This window comes from Ylistrum balloti, unplaced genomic scaffold (assembly GCF_031769215.1).
Source record: "Ylistrum balloti isolate Yb309-2 unplaced genomic scaffold, AGI_CSIRO_Ybal_v1 Utg369640, whole genome shotgun sequence".
Classification (NCBI taxonomy): domain Eukaryota; kingdom Metazoa; phylum Mollusca; class Bivalvia; order Pectinida; family Pectinidae; genus Ylistrum; species Ylistrum balloti.
The window spans coordinates 1457157-1476297 of NW_026781901.1; the positions used below are offsets into that span (position 1 = coordinate 1457157).

At 34.8% G+C, this 19141-nt stretch overlaps 2 protein-coding genes across 5 annotated transcripts in view; one reads left to right on the forward strand and one right to left on the reverse strand.

The window, feature by feature from the left end:
* Window positions 1-987: 987 nt before the first annotated feature.
* Window positions 988-11117, forward strand: LOC132553828 (transcriptional repressor p66 alpha-like). The gene is made up of 4 exons (XM_060218111.1): window positions 988-1160; window positions 2476-2552; window positions 3302-3379; window positions 5802-11117. Exons 2-4 carry the CDS (start codon window positions 2494-2496, stop codon window positions 7954-7956), a joined length of 2292 nt encoding a protein of 763 aa, XP_060074094.1. The 5' UTR covers window positions 988-1160; window positions 2476-2493; the 3' UTR covers window positions 7957-11117.
* Window positions 11118-11397: 280 nt separating this feature from the next.
* Window positions 11398-19141, reverse strand: part of LOC132554056 (E3 ubiquitin-protein ligase NEDD4-like) — a 43894-nt gene continuing 36150 nt past the window's right edge. For all 4 annotated transcript variants that reach the window (XM_060218377.1, XM_060218369.1, XM_060218363.1 and 1 more), the window contains 5 exons: window positions 18949-19044; window positions 18452-18525; window positions 17980-18208; window positions 17656-17825; window positions 11398-16016 (listed from right to left, as the gene is read on the reverse strand). In XM_060218377.1, coding sequence (XP_060074360.1) covers window positions 15914-16016; window positions 17656-17825; window positions 17980-18208; window positions 18452-18525; window positions 18949-19044 — 672 coding nt within the window. In that variant the 3' untranslated portion in view covers window positions 11398-15913. The remainder of the gene's footprint in view (window positions 16017-17655; window positions 17826-17979; window positions 18209-18451; window positions 18526-18948; window positions 19045-19141) is intronic.

A 19141-nucleotide genomic window follows, 5' to 3' on the forward strand; every position in this document is an offset into this window, starting at 1 on the left:
CGTCATCTGATTTTGGAACCTGACGTCATTTAGAACTAATTTTCATGACGTCACAGTTCAATTACCGTCGCACACCTGTAAAATCTGTAAACTTTATTAAGATCCTTCCAGCTGAAATGTATATCCAATTATATGATAAGTAGAGGATATTTACATGGAAACCTAAACCTCATCAGAATCTTTTATGATAGTATCATAATATCATTTAAATGAAAAAAATAAAGGTTTGTTTCGGGGGAAAAAATCACACAGAATATATATATGAAAAAGTTCTTCTTTGACATCAAACACAATGGGACGATGTCCGGAGCCTTGAAAGTAGTCCACATTTTTCATTATTTAATTTCATTCGATTTACATGAAATAATTATGTAACACTCCCACAAAGACAAATATTGCTATCGAATGAAGAAAAACGATTATTTATATCATTCTTTTAACGAATAAATCATCATGTGAAGTACCTGTAGAAAACTTTTAATTTTAATAAATGCGCTTGGGGGGAAAGGCACTATAACACAGTAAATGACTTCAGTATACAAGCTGCAAGTCAAGTGTGTCTCCAGGTAGATCAGTACATTTATAAGCTTCGAATTGATTTATCAATATTGATTAAAATTATTTCAAATATTTAAAAAAAAATAAAGATTTGGAAAAAATATGTATAACTTTGTCGGAAAAAGAATCTGCTTATAGCTATCTGCTGCAGTGTCATTTCAAAGTGTATATTGTTTATTGGCAGTGCCATGTGAAGAGATGTGTGGTCTATTTTTAGAAACAAGGTCACTGGAGTATTGCCACATAAAAGCATGTTCGCAGTTTCCTCAAAGAGTCACGTGATTGTTGTAATCCAATCATTATTAGAGTGTTGTTTATCTGTAAACAATTTGTTTGTTTGCTCCATGCTACAACGTTGGTGAACCCCGCAGACATAGGATGCCATCTTTGAAAGAACTATTGATGGAGAGAAGATAACAAGGGACAAAGAGTGGCACAGGAATGTGTTATCGAACACGGAAGAGGCGGTGTTCGCGTTCAAACTGAGCCGGCGTCATTTCTTTGTGTTAGAAATTATTTTTAGCCACTGATTTCAGTTTATTTCTGGATTATACAGCAGATTTCTACCTTGCTACCCCGGGCCGATAGTGGATCGGTCTACGGTAAGTTCACATACACTCGGTCTGTGTGTAAGGTTGTTATATTCATTCATGAATCATGTTGGTCCAGTAACGTTAACGTGCTGTCATAACGTTTAAACGTTATTTCATGTGCTCAAAAGCTCTAGTTTGGCTAATGTTTTAACTTACTTGTGTGTGTACTATGTGGATTCCTGATGTTGACATCAGAAAGTTCTTAACAGATGCAGGAACCGCCATATAAACCGGACATTTTACTAAAAATTCTTGTGTTTACACGTGGTTTTATTTTGTAAGTACGATGTTATGAAATATCAAACAAATGTGCCTGCTTGTTGGGGTGAAATTGTGCATTACTTGATTTCAAAATGGCCGCTCGTGGATTCACTCGAATTATTCAACGTTGTGATAAGAACAATGCTAATTAGTAGATAACAGCTTTATATATACTAACGTAATCAGTTAATTGATTATTGATCGGCAGATATGTTGTTTATTTATCAATAAGGGCTGACGACTAGTTCAGTGTTTGGTTTGAATGTGTATCGTTCATATGGCAAGGTTAAAATGCGGATGCCATCGGGTCATCGGGCGTCTTGCACGCGAAAAATTGACAAGTGTCGGTCACTAGCCTCGTTTTGATTTTCCGTGAAACGTGATCTGACTGCCTAATTTGCATCAGGTAATAAATATAAAGCACTTGACGTCAAAAACTGACGCGTGCTGCATCCTCTGTATACGCTGCATACCATACTGTCTGTGAGATTTCTTCGTAAATAGAATTGGTATACAGGGGGTGGGGAGCCGCCATCTTGATAATCCCCAGGGGTGAGGGTCGCCTCGTGCAATGTGGCATTGAAGCGTGAAGTTGTAAGTATGGCTTGTAGCATATCTAAATACTCGCAGTGACGCGTACTTCACAAAGAGAAAACCACATTGTATGTCGTAGGCATGGTAGATTTGAAACAAGGCCAAACATCATCAACGTGTTCTGACAAGAGATTAGGTAGTATTAATTTACCAACAGTCTTTAGAGAAGACATCAGTGTTGTCATTTTCTTTACGGACAGCATACCTAATTAAAAATTGTGGCATAGAATATTGTAATATTCATAGCAACTTTGAGCTCACCAACGATACTCTGAATAAAAGAGAATCATTACCTTGGGTAATTCATTTATTGCACATTTTAATTATGCATGTCAGATTTAAATTTAACGCAGATGTGTTGTGAATGGAGTATACATATAATGTATGCAGGCGATGATAAGTGAATAAGTCATATGTAGAAAATGTGAGATTTCTATGCACTTGAATACACAGTTTCTGGCACTTTCAGGTTAATTAAGACGTAAAAATGGCATCCACAGAGGAACTACCTACAGAGGATATAGATAATAAACCAGAAGAAGATGGGTAAGTTATCTACACAATGAAATCTACATTTGGAAATATCAAATTGATATTTACTTATTTGCTCCCATGTCGATATCATTGGTAATGTAATAGCCACTCTGAATGAAGATACAGATATTAAGTTAGAACATGTAACATTTATTAATATCTTACACTAACAAATATATGTGGCTTTTAGTCTGAAGACAGTCTATCAATAACCATCATGGTCTTTACCACAGACAGGTGAATTTGTATGGCTAATATGACACATAAAAATGTGTTTTGTCTTCAGGTTTTTTTTTACACTTTTTAGCTTGAGGGTAGATTTGGGAACTTACCATTGACCCAACTCCGTTACAATATTCTTTCTGAGTGATAATGCACTTTTCTTTCCCGTAGGTGACTAGGGTTTAATTCCCTGATTGGACCTTAAAAATTTGGTGTCACCTGCATGACCCCATCAAGTTTCCTTTTGGTACTTTCCCCTCAGAGTAAGATCCCACATACATTTCCATTCCAGCATTCAAGATTGATGTTTGGGAATAGATTTAATGAAGGTTGTACCCCTCCGTTTTATTGAGGGACAGGGATATAGTGTGATCTTGAGAAACTCTAAACAGATTTGGTTCATATTTATGTTATTATGTCTTCAAGATCTACTCCTTATCAGATTCTGGTATGTATATAAGGAGCGGGGACGTTAATGTTTATTTTAGTTCAGAAATGTTGCATTTACATTCAGGATAAACATTTGCTTTTTATTGCAGTGATGCTGAGGCGATTCCTACCAAGCGGAAAAGATCCTCTAGTGACACTGAAATATCAGGTGATCAGCCAGAGAAAAGGTTAATGTCTTTTCATTGTAAATTAGAATAAGCTCTGGAGATTAGTTCTTTTACTATTATTTTTCATTCCCTTATTCAAAATCATCCTTGAAAATGTGATCTAAATTTAGTTTGATACCTTTTACTGGCGTCATGTAAGTAGATATAAAAGTTAGGCTACTGGAAAGCCCCACCTCTCTAGAAAATAATAGGGATAGAACTATTTCTGTTTAAAGTATGTAACATCATCATCAGGTCGGGAAAAAACATGACTTTGCATTCATTATTTAAACTGGCCCATAAAACACAGTGTATGGATTGTTTTTTTTTTAGCCAACGTCACTTCAAACTTAGTTTTTTAATTTTCTTTTTGCCTAAGTTGCATTTATTTAATCATGGTTAATCATAAAACTGGAAAAATAAAATTTATTTGCACAAGGGAAATTACTGAAAATAAATGCTGTACTTCAGGCTTCTATGTTACATAAGTATAGTTACTACTAAGAAACCAGAATTTTTCTGTAAACATTTGTAAGTAAAAATTATATACCTTGTCATTAATTAATGCAACTTTTGATAATAAATTGCAAAAGTTACTGTTTAAATGATTTAAGCTATTTTTAGTGACACATGAAATGGGTGTATCCTAGGCAGTTTTGTAAATTATATGCAAATACATGATTTTCCCCAAGCTGATCATAAGAGACATTGATGTCAATGACATAAACAATAAAAGATTAATAAAATTTCAAGGAATTGGTCAGATAAAGTTACTGGGTTTTTTTCAGACCATTTAATTTAATGTTTGAGCTAGACTTATGCTTGCCATTTTACATTTGACATGAAGTCACTAAAATGTGTTGACTACAAGCTTGCTTATCTTAGCTCTCATGTTACACTAATGCTGTACTTATGGGTAAACCAAATTCCAGACAGAGAAATTAAGATTTTTTTAGGCAGTGTTCCTTTCATTATCATCAGTTGTTTTGACATTGAAAATAGGTAATGTAGTATTAAAAAAAATTCCATTTGGGGTTTTCTTTGTGGCAATTTTGTGCAGTTGATGTTGTGAGACATTGACTTGAATGTTAAATGTTTCACAATTAATTTGATCTTGAAGCAGAATTAAAACATGAAAGTGCACTTTAAAAACTCACAAGTTTGGAAATTTAAAAAAGAATGGTCGTCAATCCTGCCGTTTTACCTCATGGCTGGTTAAAGGGGAGATAATAGCATAGGTGAAGAGGTTGTTATTTGAGTTATGCAATTACATTTATATATTGAAGATTTTCAAAACAATGCTGTCTCTAGATTAGTGATCTTAAATCCATTGTAGAGATTATAGCAACTGTTAAGTTAGCAATAGGAGAAGGCGATATCCTAAATATTACAAAAGAGATTCAGTTGATTTTTCATCGTTGTTGAACTATTATATGTAAAACCCTGTGTGGTGTGTTATTTTCTCCTGTGTGAATTTGTTACATTTGAGCATATATTGTATAAATCTGAAAATATGCCTCTACATGAAACAATGATTCCACTGTCCTTGACCTTTATTGTTTTTCTATGTTCTCTCTGCCTATCTAGATATCTATACTTAAAAGTCCATGGTATTTTCTGGTCACTGATCTTTGTGTGTTGGGTGTTGGAGAAAAACAGGTTATTATATATGGTAGTATTTTAATTAATGACAAGGGGTGTTGGTAGATATTTCAATCAATTATATTGAAATATCACATCAGGTGGGCATAGGGAAAGATAGGGGCTTTGAAAAATACATACAATTAGAACCGGATTGATGCACATTTTTGTAAAAATGGACTGGAAATTTTGGGGTGGGGTGAGGGATGAGGAGTGGGGAAAGTCTGTTTAGGTACCTGAGAACCTTGAAAGTCCTAATGTGAGAAACTTTGTAATAAATAGTTAATTGCTATGATGAAATGTTGAGAGACTGATGGTAGACAAAAAGTGATCATTATATGAACACACAAGAATTATTTTTTAACTGTCTTGTATACCAACAAAAATGTATCATTTTGTATGAAATGAAAATGGACAATTGATTTATCTTTTCTATTTAGTTTTAATATTACACATATTTACATGCAGAAAGAATCTTGTATTTGAGAGCCAAAATCTGTTGACCTTTTGAAAAAGAAAATCGGGCCTATGTTGTCGGTTAGACAGCATCGGACATTTGAAAACAGCTCTAATTTTATCAATTTACTGAAAGTTGTTTTGTCATAAAAGGGTATACAAATTCACAGAAAAAACTTGTCGGATGTTATTTCATATTTTCAGACTCATAGTTTTAATTGAAGATGAAAAGAATTCCATAACATTTTAAGTGATGGTTTAAAAAATTCGCTGAATTGAAGAATCTTCAAATGAATATTCCAAAGTTGTGTCTTGATTACAAGTCTTATTATTTCACTTTTTTCAGGACAAAATCTGAAGCTTCTGATGAGGAATCCTATTTTGAAAAAGAGAAAGAGAATCAAAAGGAGGATAATACAGAGGAGAATGATTCTGAAAATGTGCAGGACAGCATTGATGACTCCAACAGTTTAAAGGATGATGCTTGTAATACATCTGAAATAAAAGATGATGAGATAGAGAATGACTGTTCAAAAAGTGATGTAAGCAAAGAGGAAAAACAGGAAGCAAGTGGTAGGAAAGAAGACAAAACATTATCCAACGAGGATAGTAAGGATAATTCTACTAGTCTGAATGATGGAGAGGAAAAGAAAGATCAAAGTTCACTGAGTGATAACAGGGGGAAATGTGATTCAGATGAAACTGAGAATAAGAGAAACAAAATTGGTGCTAATGGCAAGAGTGATAGTACTTCAGAGGAAAATCTAGTGACATCAAATGGTGATGATTCAGAAAAAAATAATACCACAACATCCTTTGATGAGAAAAAATCAAATGAAAATGGTGAAAATTTATCTAACAGTTTACCACACAGACCACGAAAACGTTCTTTTCAACCCACAGAAATGAAAGTGAACGGTGTCAGTGATGGTAAAATAGATGATGATGCATCAACAGGCAAGTCTGAGGATAGTGAAAAAGAAAATCGTCGGTTAGATATAGACATTCCGATGGATCTCAGTACCAAGTCAAACTCCACAACAAATGGCAATGACATTATTATGTTGTCAGATTCAGAATCGGAAGAGGAACCTTTAATGAATGGAGATATTCATGAACTCACCCAGAGTGAAATCCATAAGAGGCGCAAGATCATTAAGCATTTTGAATCCGAGCTACGTAATGAAGAAGCCAAATTAGTTCTGTTGAAAAGATTGAAACAGAGTCAATTATCACATCAGCTACAGGAGCATACTAGTGTTAACAACAAACAACCCTCAATTAAACAATCTGTATCACAGCCACCACCTTTGGTGCGTGGCAGTCAGCCACAACAGCAGCAGCAGCAGCCACAGGCTCGTCCTGCTCATGCTCATAGCCAGCCCCCACAACTCATGCGGGGCAACCAGATGCCCCAGTCAAGCAGGACACATCAGCAGGGGCCGCCTCCTTTGGTGAATATGGGTGGTGGACAGCGTATTGACAATCGTCGTATACCACACATGGGTTATCAGGGTGGCATTGTCCCAGGACAATCGCATCAGTCTCATGGAAGTCATGGGAGTATCATGTCAAACTACCGACAGAATCAGAATTCTCAGGCGGCACAAGCTGCCCAGGCAGCTGCTCAGGCAGCTCGGGAGGCTAGGGAAGCAGACAATCAGACTCCAGCCCAGCGTCAGGCTGCAGCTAAAATGGCTTTGAGGAAACAGTTGGAAAAGACTCTGCTACAGATTCCTCCACCAAAACCTCCACCCCCAGAAATGAATTTCATTCCCAGTCTGGGTAGCCCTGACTTCATATCACTGCTTGGTTTGGAGGAAGCAGTCAATTACATCATTGATGCTGCACTTATATCAAAAGGACAGAAAAATCCTGATGAAAAGATGGTGTGTAATCCTTTCACATGTATTCAGTGTAACACAGATTTTACTCCTGTGTGGAAACGTGAGAAAGCAGGGTCCAAGAATGTGATTTGTGAAAATTGTGTAACAACAAATCAAAAGAAGGCATTAAAACAGGAGCACACAAATCGCCTGAAAAGTGCGTTTGTAAAGGCTCTTCAGCAGGAGCAGGAGATAGAAAGGATGCAGTCCCAAACAACGACATCCTCATCCAACAGTGCGAGTGCTTCCTCCAACTCCTCTTCTTCTTCTTCGCAGAGCCATACAACGGCTAATTCTTCGAGCAACAATGGCAGCAGCTCTTTGTCTTCAGGGCCACCCCCGTCCTCCCTTCCTTCATCAGTTTACAAGGCAACATCCGAGACAATTCGCCAGCATCAGAACTTCATACAGGCACACCAAGCGGCAGCTGCCCATCAAACAGCACTGAGGATGGGTCAGCCTCTAGGTATGGCTCCATTTGCAGCTGCTGCAGCAGCTAGAGGGGGCTTTCCCTATCAAATTCCATATGGGGCCAAGCCGTCTGATTTACAGCTTCAACGACAGTATCTCCTAGACATGATTCCGAACAAGGGAGCAATGTCATGGCGACCTTGATTTACATTGGATTGATAGTGTGTAGATGTATCACCTGCGATTTATTGTCTCTTCTATAAAACTGCTTATGTTAGAGTTCAGTTCATCATTAATTATATCCGTCAAGCATTTTATATGCATTTTATATTCCAAGAGAGAAGTGGTAACATAAATTTTGAAAAAATTATTTGAACTATGACACTCCTCAGTTGTTAAGGTGTGTACCTCTGAACTTTATATATAGACGAGTGTGGCCATATTTCATTTCCCAATGACCTTTTGGATGGCCGTAGGAGATTTTTGTGCTAGTCTCCCTAATAGAAAATGATCTAATTGTCTACTTGAACTTATTCAACATTACAGTGTGTAAGTATAAAATAGTAAATATCAGTCAAATCAAGCATAATATCACTTATTGGAATTTAAAGAAATATGCCTCATGGGGTATATTATGAGGTATATAATGCATCATTAAAGGAATTGGACTCATTTTGCCCTTTTCATTGTTAACTTGACTTAATTTGACAACATGCTTCAAAAGCTCTCGATAGTTATTGAAGTTCAAAAGTCCTGATACTGATCATTTTTTCTTGTTGCTGTGAAATGTCCGTAGTCAAAACTCAAAACAACGAATTTTTTTAAACTTATTTTTCGTCTTGTCTATTGCGCATTTTTGTTTTTTTCTCATGTATATATACACAAGTATAGGTAAATGAAGTTTACATTTTCTTAGCTTCTTTACGGTTATAAAACCAGAAAGAAAATCACTAACTCCAATCAGTTTTCTGTTCTGATTGTGTCAAATCTGAACACTAGTCTTGTGTTTAAAGTCAGATGGTGTGATTTAGAATTTTAACAGTTTCGATGCTCAAGTAAATTTTTGGATCATGTCATGTCACATACATTGATATCATTCATTTTTGTACATGAAAAAGATTTGTACTGGTATACTGCAATCACTTCATCACTTGTTAGACTGAATTATTCATTTCTCTATTGTATTCAGGATCATGTATGTTTGAAAATATAGAAATATGATTTAGTAAGATTTATTTCTTTGTTGTCGAGTGCTATATATTATAGTAAACTTGAGGTTAATTTTCATTTGGCTTTTTTTTCTTTTGTATTATGAAAAGTTCTGGAAAAAAAATGTAAAAAAATTGTTGGGCGGGGGGAAGGGAGGTTGAGTGGGAAAAACATGTACCTCATCAGTCACTGATGGTTAATACAGACAGCAGGGAATTTTTTTTTTCGTAGATTAGCTTGGATCAATGCTTGTGATGTTCTGCCAGCGTTTCCATATTTTTCACCCCATAGGAATACTGTATACGGGGAAAATTTTGCTGCAGTGCAAATTTTGCAATTTTGGCAATATCACAAAAATTTGGGTGGGGAGCTAAACTTTGATTTAAGATGAAATGTAAATGTTGTGTACTTCTGGGCAAATTTAATAGTGGGTGAAAATGGTAAGTCATATACGAGGGTGTTAAGTAAAACAGGGCAAATGTTAAACCGTATACAGCATCCCCTCCCTTATACATGTCAAAGGAGAGCTGGTCTCGACTTATTAAATCTTCGCAATATTCATTATGTTTAGGTAATTATATGTATTTATATAAATTAAAAATATGATGTGTTATATGCCAAAAGTAACCTCAGATACACACTAAAATGAGATTTTCTCTGTTGCATGGAACATTTTAGATAAACATTGGTCATTTGTACATAGAACTTGTTAAGATGTTTTTCACTGCAGTTTGGAGGATGTATACAGTGGAACCTCATACCTGTACTAGGTATACAGGTAGATGACCTAGATCAGCAGTTATGTTTGTATTTAAGTACCAGTACAAGATGTATGTTGTGGCCAAATAAAACTTGTTGCCTGATAGTGGCTGTGGAAAAGAAAGAATTGGAAGACAGTACAGAATCTTTTTTATTTCGTGTGCATATTTTTTTGGGTTTATTTTTTTTTTGAGCAATTATTTTGATTTGTATAGTGCTTTTATAATCGAAACTAAAATATGACATTTGCAGGGTAGGTATCAAAAGAGTGGACAAGATTACCAAGTCTATATGTTTTACTAAATGCCTTGTAGATCCCACTGTACAAGACATTGTTATATATTGCTAGTGCTACTGATGCTTGTCTTTGTTGCTCATCTTGTTTTTCCACTGTACATATAAAAGAAATGGCACAAGCCCTGCTTAGAATCACTGGACTAGGGTTTGTGTTCCACTTAATAAAAACGGCTAGTATTTATGTCTTTTAAAATTAAGGCTCTCTTATAGTTACTGGAATTCAGATAAAGATAATTTTTCCTCTTTATAGTTTTAATGCAAAGCATTTGCTGTCATATAAAGGAAAGCTTTTTGTCCTTTGTTTGATTTTACAATCTATAGTTATGGACATGTTTTATGAGTTGGTATGATCATGAAAAGAATGCATTGTGTAACAAGGGGAGATAAACGGGTACCAATGAAACGCTACAAGTAATACTACAACCAGTCATGCGAAGAACAGATGGAACTTGGGACTTTATACAAAAATAAGAAATGTTAACTTTTTGATAAAAGTAGCACAAATCAAAGAGAAATGGATCAAATAACATTTTCAGAAATTTAAAGATTTATTGAATTCTAGTCTATTATAGTATGTAAGTGTATGAAATTGTATTTCAGATACATATTTTTTTTCTTGTGCAAATTGTAAGGATTTTCATTGCATTGCACAATTCATAACACATTTCAACTAAAGGAAATAAAACCTATTTCAGTTTGGATAACGATTTGGCAAATGGTAAATTAATGTTGAAAACTAAAGGAGTGGGAATAGGGGCTGTTCAAAGTCTCCTGTTATTACACATGGATATTTTAAGAACTGTTTCAGTTCACATGTTAATATTGGTTGTATACAAATCAAAACTATTTATTATTATAGCAGACTGTTGGGTATTTGATTGTATTTTGTATGATAAGCAATATCATGTGGGACAGCTAGCTAAGCTCTGAAGGAAAAGCCTGTTGCGGCCATATATAGCTAGCCATTCATGACATAACTGGTCCTCTTCGGAAGTTTGTTGTTGTGTTCAAGACACAAGTGTCACATATTTGTACTTTACCAAGCTGTATAGAAATTGTTATTTAATGTCAAACATTGTAAAGTAAATGTTTGAAAATCATGTTTTGGAAGTTTTTGTTGTCGATCCATTTTGCAGTGCAAGGGAGATAATTTGATTAGAATCCCCTAAACGGTAATCAAGAGGTTCGAGAAGTATGATGCATCAATTGAGGTATAGCAAACAGACAAGGGAATCCTTGTAAAATATGGGCCAATCATGTTGATTTTGAGTTGAGTCTTTCAATAACAACTGTGAATTCAGGTGTTCCAACCTTTTGGCGGTATTCATTAACTCTGGCAAGATTGCCCGTTTTGAAATACATAAAAGCGATCACTACAAATGCTGTTAAGAAAACATCTTGATTTAATGTTATCTTGTTAACAGAGAGAGTAGAAAACCTCATCATCAATAGCTCAATCATTAATAAATATCAGGTTCAAGGACATAGACAAAACAGGTCGATACATATAAAGGTCATGAGAATTTATAATTCATCACAAAATATTCTTTGCACAGATTTGTTTCACAAATGGAAGGTGATGTAGTTAAACACATCAGAAACCATCACAGACTGACCGAGTTTACTTCTGTATACATCCATACCAATGTAAAAACAACCTGTGGCATCTACATACCTGGCCACACCAAAGTAAATCTACAAGTCATACAGAAGACTTAAAAAACCTGGCCCTGTAATACGCTAACATCAAAATATCAGTAAATATTACAAAGTAGATATCACTTTCTTGGTTAAATCTGAGGCTACTACAAAAACATCAGGTGAACAACATAAATGATTTTTTTGCTCAATTACAATTTCTTTTTACAAAATAACAAATCAACACTTTGTAAGCTAGAGAGATGACCATTTATCATTTTGAAATAAATTCTGAACTGAAACTCTAGATCATCAAATTAAATTGATGTAATATTAGGAGTTTGTTGAAACTTGTGACTTTATACTATTGTATTTATCCTGCTTTAAGCCAATCCATGTACCTGGTATATCAATGTTACTAAAATTATCAACCTATGGTATTTAACTGTCCTGTAATAAATCCATCCCCTGGCTTTAGTTAGAAGTAATGTATCGGGCTCATGGGCTCACTACGGAATGAACATCATATTACTTGCCACATTACTGTATGTTAAAAAGAATGTTTCCACCACAATGCAATGCAATAATTTATCAACAGTTTGAATCACTAGCAATTTCACCTGATAAAGAAATCAGAGGTGACATACTATAAGTACTAATAGTAGTTCAGAATGAAATCAAAATATTACACCATTAGAAAGATAAGTTAAGTGGAAAACAAGGTATATTATAGTACAACACTAATCTTGTCTACAATTATCAGCCTCAAACATTCACTTCGGTTACACGCTCATCTCTCAATTACTGCCTCCCATACTCTACACAAAAGCTTTGATCAAATCTGCTCCAGAAAAGTACTCCACACTCCAGCATTTTTCCTGCATAATTGATACTTGTGAGTCAATCAATGACAAGATGGCTATGAGAGTGATTATCATCTATAAATGCAATTTCCTAATTAAAAAACATAACAAATTTGTACAAAAGACGATAAATGTTTACATAGAAGACTTTTTCTTCTAAGCTAAAAGAGAAAGACTTTCCTATCTATGTTAGGAATATAAATGTACATCATCAAATTTCTGTACTATTACACATCTATATCACACATAAGACTATAACTTGATAATCCATGCCAAAAAAGGGCATATCTCCATTACACATGCCTTATTTGCACATTTTCCAATCATTAAGGATGCATGTCAATATACTTTAAATGCCAATATTATATAAAACACAGAAAAATCACAAGGATAACTTTGTCCATTCATCCTTAAGATTTGCATTTTCAAATTCTACTGATCACCTTCATACAGAAAAAAAAAACAAAACAGCAAGATAAATATTTTGAATTGAATCTACCTGCAATCATTGACGTTACAAATTAAAATGAATATCACACAACTTGTGATATAAAGCAGTTTCCAGGGCAGTTTTCGTTGATCATTACAGCCTAATTGACAGGAAAATCTTGCATTCAGTTAGTCAGTAAAATTTTGTGAATGCTAAGACTTAAGGAAGAGATACCTTGACACTAAATTTCATGCAATGAGAGTCAATTTGAAGTTGGAGCAGTTTTATTTATGACTGGAGCAATTCATGCCACCAATTACTGAAGATATTCTCATTTTACAAGTCGTATAACTACATTTAAAATGTGCTAGCTTCTGGGACCTGTATTCCTTATTCCTGTTGTGTCTGTGAATATTCAAATTTAAGTCATTTCCATTATCTTGAAATATATATACACATATTTACACTAACATAGACAATGGCTTAGTTTATTTCTGTTACAGTCAATCAGATATAGGTTATAGAGATCTTACTCAGTTTTATCTCAACAATGATGCCATGCTAAAAGTTAATTATACACTGATTTTAAAATCATCCCTGTAAAACTTCAATCTTATTTTAAACAATATTCATGTTTAGTTCATTCTTCAAAATGTGATAAAACAAGTTAGATATGGACCTAGTAATAGTAGACTTTACCCTAGAACTGTGGCTATTAATCTATCCTATACTATACGAGGATTGCTTCAATATAACAAAAAGTTGTAACAGGTTTGTTGGCCAATATGATATAATTAAGGTGTACAGTATATTCATTGCTTAAGTCTCCCCTAAAAATGCCCAATTAAAACACAATTCTATGAGTAATAATGTTTAGGACACCATTTTTCTCTAGACCCATCATAGATATCCAATAAGTCATTTTTCATTACATGATTTGGATTAATCCTCCGGACAATCGTACAAAAGTGAGTATGTAGTTAATACAAACATTCAAAATAAGTGTTAATATCAGGATAAAATGACACAACCCTCTAGCTGACCAATGGTCAGACTAATGCTTTGATTTGGATGTCTTACAATGAACCAGTCCTGTATAACAACAGTGAAACCAGAAAACCTACTGATCACATGGACACAGGAAGTCTTAAAATTTTCATTTATTGAGCAAATTTCTGGTTTCCCCCACAAGAAAACAAAGGCCATACAACAAACCCCATGCAGCTGATTATGTTGTACATCACAACAACTTATAACACAGTTGATGGGTAACAAAAAGGTGCAACATCAAGAGGCCTTCTCTTTGTAACTAAATGTAGTGATCAACAGTATACTTATTATTTTCTCAAGAAAGTTAAACATAAGATACAGCTTGAGCAGTCTTGTCCCCAGACTAGTGATACTGAAGAGCAGAATACACACACAAAAAATAACGCTTTACCATGGTTCTTTGGTGTATTTAACAGTCATCTATCAAATTATACAAATCAATAGTGGTCAAGTGCTAACAGTTCTCAAGATGTGACACTGATATGGAATCGGATACAATGGGAAGTGGTAGGTGTAGAGAATATCTTACTACTATAACATTCGGGTAGCTACTATATACTACTTCACAATTCATTCATGAATTAGCTGATCCTGGAGGATGCTATAATTTGTGTCATTTGACTGATATGATATATTCTATAGCAGTAAGATTCTTGTCAAAAACACAAGAGCATGAAAGGTTTTGGATTGAAAAACTAAAAACAATTATATGGTTTCTTCCTTCTAGTACACCCATCCTAATTTCATATCTTTATTAAGTTCTTGTCATCAATATGAGTTTTTACAAAGTTGAAAAAATACCCAATGAATGATGATATTGACTTCTAAAACAAAATACCAATGAAACATGTTTCATAAAACAATTTTTTTTTCTAATCAATACAAGAAAAACTAATTTTACAAATGATGAAATGCCTCACAAGATGTAAAGTTCTTAACAGTACTAATAATACTGGTTTGATCACAACAGGAAACAGTAACAGCATCATCCATTTTACAACTTGTACCTAAGATGAAAAGTTTGGCAAGTTAAAGCAATTTTTTCATTAAAAAAAAACTTCATTTATCACATGAAACAAAAATATCTGGATCCGCAATAACACAGATGCAGTGTGAACAACCCCACCCCCTTCCCTCTGTATCTTGTGATGCATCAGGGTATTGTACCTTAAATCATACAAACTACCTGCTGTATGACTGCATACCACTTACAAATAACATGTGTGAAGTCTAGTATTCTAGCTGTTTCTATGTATCGACTTACACAGGAATGATAAACAAACATTCTCATCCACTGAACACATACATATTTTAGAAGTAATTTTATTTTTGCACTTTTCATTCTGGAATCTTTGCGCTATAATATGATTGCACCAATTTGATTCTATACGTTTGTATAATAATCACTGTGGATGGAATTTAATTGTGCCAAGTTCTATAGATGTACAGTATCTTTGTATTAAATAATTTTGCTACTGGACACTATGAAATAAAGTTTTCTCTCAAAAAATAACAGAGTTGAAGTAGTCCTTTATAAACATACAGAATAGTAACTAACATATTGATATGATAATTTTATACAAACTTTATCCTAGTTTAAAATCTGTCCTCTTTGTTGAATATTTGGCTTTGATGCCTTAGGTTTCATTCTTCCTAGCATCATCTAACTTTTGCCTGCACAAAAAACCTGCATGTGTAAAAAGCATGTCAACTTGGTCAAATCCAACTGACGAGGGCAGCATCAGTTTGCTAACTGACCATTTTCTCTGTAACAGGACTGCTTCCATTTGAAATCCTCAAATTGCTGACATTTTTGAGAGTTTCAGTATCTGACAAATCCAGAGACTCAAGGGTAAGCTCAGGAGCAAGCAGTTGTCTGCTGAAGTCATGGTTTCTCAATTATTATCACACCTATTTAGTCAACGCCTTCAAATCCTTCTGTGTTTTCAACGGCTAACAGAAGTTTTTTCCTCAGGTCCTCGTAGTTGTCGTAAGGTGGAAGATCAAGTCTGTTGAAGCTGCAATGGTAGAGGAAATATTACAATCACCTACAAATGATTTTTGATTATAATAGATATTAGCATTATTAATAACCCTTATATGAATACTACTAATTTATGATTTTGATTCTAGTTAGCAACTTTGAATACTTTTTCATCATCATTTTAACCTTGGTTTTGCCGGATTAGCTCACTATTTCACCCACTTTCATATTTATATACCATGAAACTGTGCCTCTCTGGTCTTTTCTCTTCATTCTATTTACCTTCCTTCCATTGCAATACCTATCTCCTCCCTTCTCTAAAATGTGTGTACATGTATTCATGATGTGTGTTTGTATATGTGTGAATGCATGTAAGTGTGTAGAAGTGTATGTATTATGAGCAACACTTAGACTAAGGTTCATATGTCACCACAAGAGAACCAAAGGCTTGTTACATAAGTTAAACACTTTAATGCCAGATTTTGAATTTTCACTCAAATGATTGATTTTTCTGAAACTTTGGAAGGTAGTCATGATATAGTCAATACAGAATAAAAGAGATACTGTTGTATGTAGTTATAAACATATCTGTCTTCCACTCCATGTTTGTTATTTACTGTTACTAAAAGACAATTGTCTGGCCAGGTGTTACTGGTGTCGTTCCTTACTGACAGTGATATATTACACATGTACTAGGAGAGAATTGTCTGACCAGGTGTTACTGGTGTCGTTCCTTACTGACAGTGATATATTACACATGTACTAGGAGAGAATTGTCTGACCAGGTGTTACTGGTGTCGTTCCTTACTGACAGTGATATATTACACATGTACTAGGAGAGAATTGTCTGACCAGGTGTTACTGGTGTCGTTCCTTACTGACAGTGATATATTACACATGTACTAGGAGAGAATTGTCTGACCAGGTGTTACTGGTGTCGTTCCTTACTGACAGTGATATATTACACATGTACTAGGAGAGAATTGTCTGACCAGGTGTTACTGGTGTCGTTCCTTACTGACAGTGATATATTACACATGTACTAGGAGAGAATTGTCTGACCAGGTGTTACTGGTGTCGTTCCTTACTGACAGTGATATATTACACATGTACTAGGAGAGAATTGTCTGACCAGGTGTTAGTTCCTTACTGACAGTGATATATTACACATGTACTAGGAGAGAATTGTCTGACCAGGTGTTACTGGTGTCGATCCTTACTGACAGTGATATATTACACATATATTACACATGTACTGACAGTGATATAGAATGTACTAGGACAGAATTGTCTGACCAGGTGTTACTGGTGTCGTTCTGACAGGTAGGAGAGAATTGTCTGACCAGGTGTTACTGGTGTCGTTCCTTACTGACAGTGATATATTACACATGTACTAGGAGAGAATTGTCTGACCAGGTGTTACTGGTGTCGTTCCTTACTGACAGTGATATATTACACATGTACTAGGAGAGAATTGTCTGGCCAGGTGTTACTGGTGTCGTTCCTTAAAGCTACATGCAATTATTCACTAAGGAAGATAGCAACTTCCTGGTTCTTTACTTTTACCATAAACAAAAGGGTTCACAGTTTATCAGAAACCAAACATTAAAGATTTTTATGAAAGTAATTTTATCCAGCACCAACAATGAAGTTCGAAATAAATGCTACAGTACCAGGTGTGAGCTCGTGGCAACTTCTTGGTGGTGCCCCATTTTTCTATGGTGAACAGTTGAGGACCATTGCTACCATACAGTTCCCTAAAACCATTCATTGGAACGCGAGATGTTCCTGTAACAAACTGGAGCAATCGGGACCGCATCTCATTATTCACCGAGTACACTGCCTGAAAGTACAAAATTCAAAACAACATTATATATGGTAAATTTCAAATAACAAGAAATCAATCCACTTTTTATTTCAATTTTTTACTGAAGCTGTAATCAAACTGATGATATCAGTTCTAGTGTTTTGCTTGTGAAGAGAACATGACAAGTTACCTTCCAGAAGGAGATAATAACTGGGTGGTTAGGATTGTATTCTCCTTTGTAGGCAGTGTTGTTTTTCCAGTCATTTACATCAATGTCCTGTAGCCCACACATCAACAACTCCAGCTCATTCTCATCAAATATCTGCAGTAGTGTCTGGGGAACTAGAGCATTGAAGCCCTTCCTGAAGGCTGTCATCTGGTTATACACTCGGGAGACAAACCTCCAGTTGATCACCAAGCTGTAACACGCAGTGAATCCAATAGTTAAAATAGGATTTCTTTTGTTACCATACAGTTTATTATCTTGATGGGGGATTTAAATTTGCTATGCTCACAGCCATTAAAGATCACACAAAATAAATATCTGCCACGGCAAGAAATATAAAGCAATGTTAATCAATAACGTATCATTATTCTAACTTAACAGTCCTTATTTTATATAATTCATCTCGTTATCACTATTTCAACTCAATAGTTCTTACTTTATATACTCCATCTTGTTATCATTCGTAACCACAATGTTTTTTCCATCTGCTTTAAGTTCCCGTTCAGTTATCTGAAAGATCAAGAATTTGTGTTACACATGAAACATAAAAACATACCAGTCTCCATACATATCAAAGGTTTTCATGGGTTTACTTTACTCACCATTACAAATTTATTTATATTTACCTATTAATAATTTATTGAGAATCAATTCTCCCTTATATGGTTTTCTTTTTTTTTCTTTTTAGAAAAGAAACAATAGATTTTCCCCATTTGGAAGTGCCCCTAAGACTCCATTTATACAAAAATACTTTTCCTACCAAGAATGCTTCAGACCAACTTAGGTTAAAATCTACACTGTCATTCATTACTAGTAAAGATCTATAGAAAAAGTTGATGAGGAATGACAGACATATCTGTTAAATCAAAAGAAGAAATTAATTGTTATTAAACACCAATAGCAATTTATGATCACTGCCAGCAGTTGCCTCACCTCTCCAAAGTAGTCCTCTTCCACACTGAAGGTCAGATCAAGGTCAATAGGGTCATTGTCCCGTATCCAGCACAGCGAGTTGAAATATTCGGAGTCCTGTTGTTGTAAACAACATGAAGGTCAAATACATTCAATGTGAAATGTAACTGACCTCACCTTTAGACAATGTGTCCCTCATATGAACATGAACCAC

Excerpts from the sequence above, each read along its gene's own strand:
- LOC132553828 (XM_060218111.1), top strand. The coding sequence starts at position 2,494 with ATGGCATCCACAGAGGAACTACCTACAGAGGATATAGATAATAAACCA. Across the intron at positions 2,553-3,301 it reads AATAAACCAGAAGAAGATGG|TGATGCTGAGGCGATTCCTA; the intron begins GTAAGTTATCTA and ends TTTTTATTGCAG. Across the intron at positions 3,380-5,801 it reads GGTGATCAGCCAGAGAAAAG|GACAAAATCTGAAGCTTCTG; the intron begins GTTAATGTCTTT and ends CACTTTTTTCAG.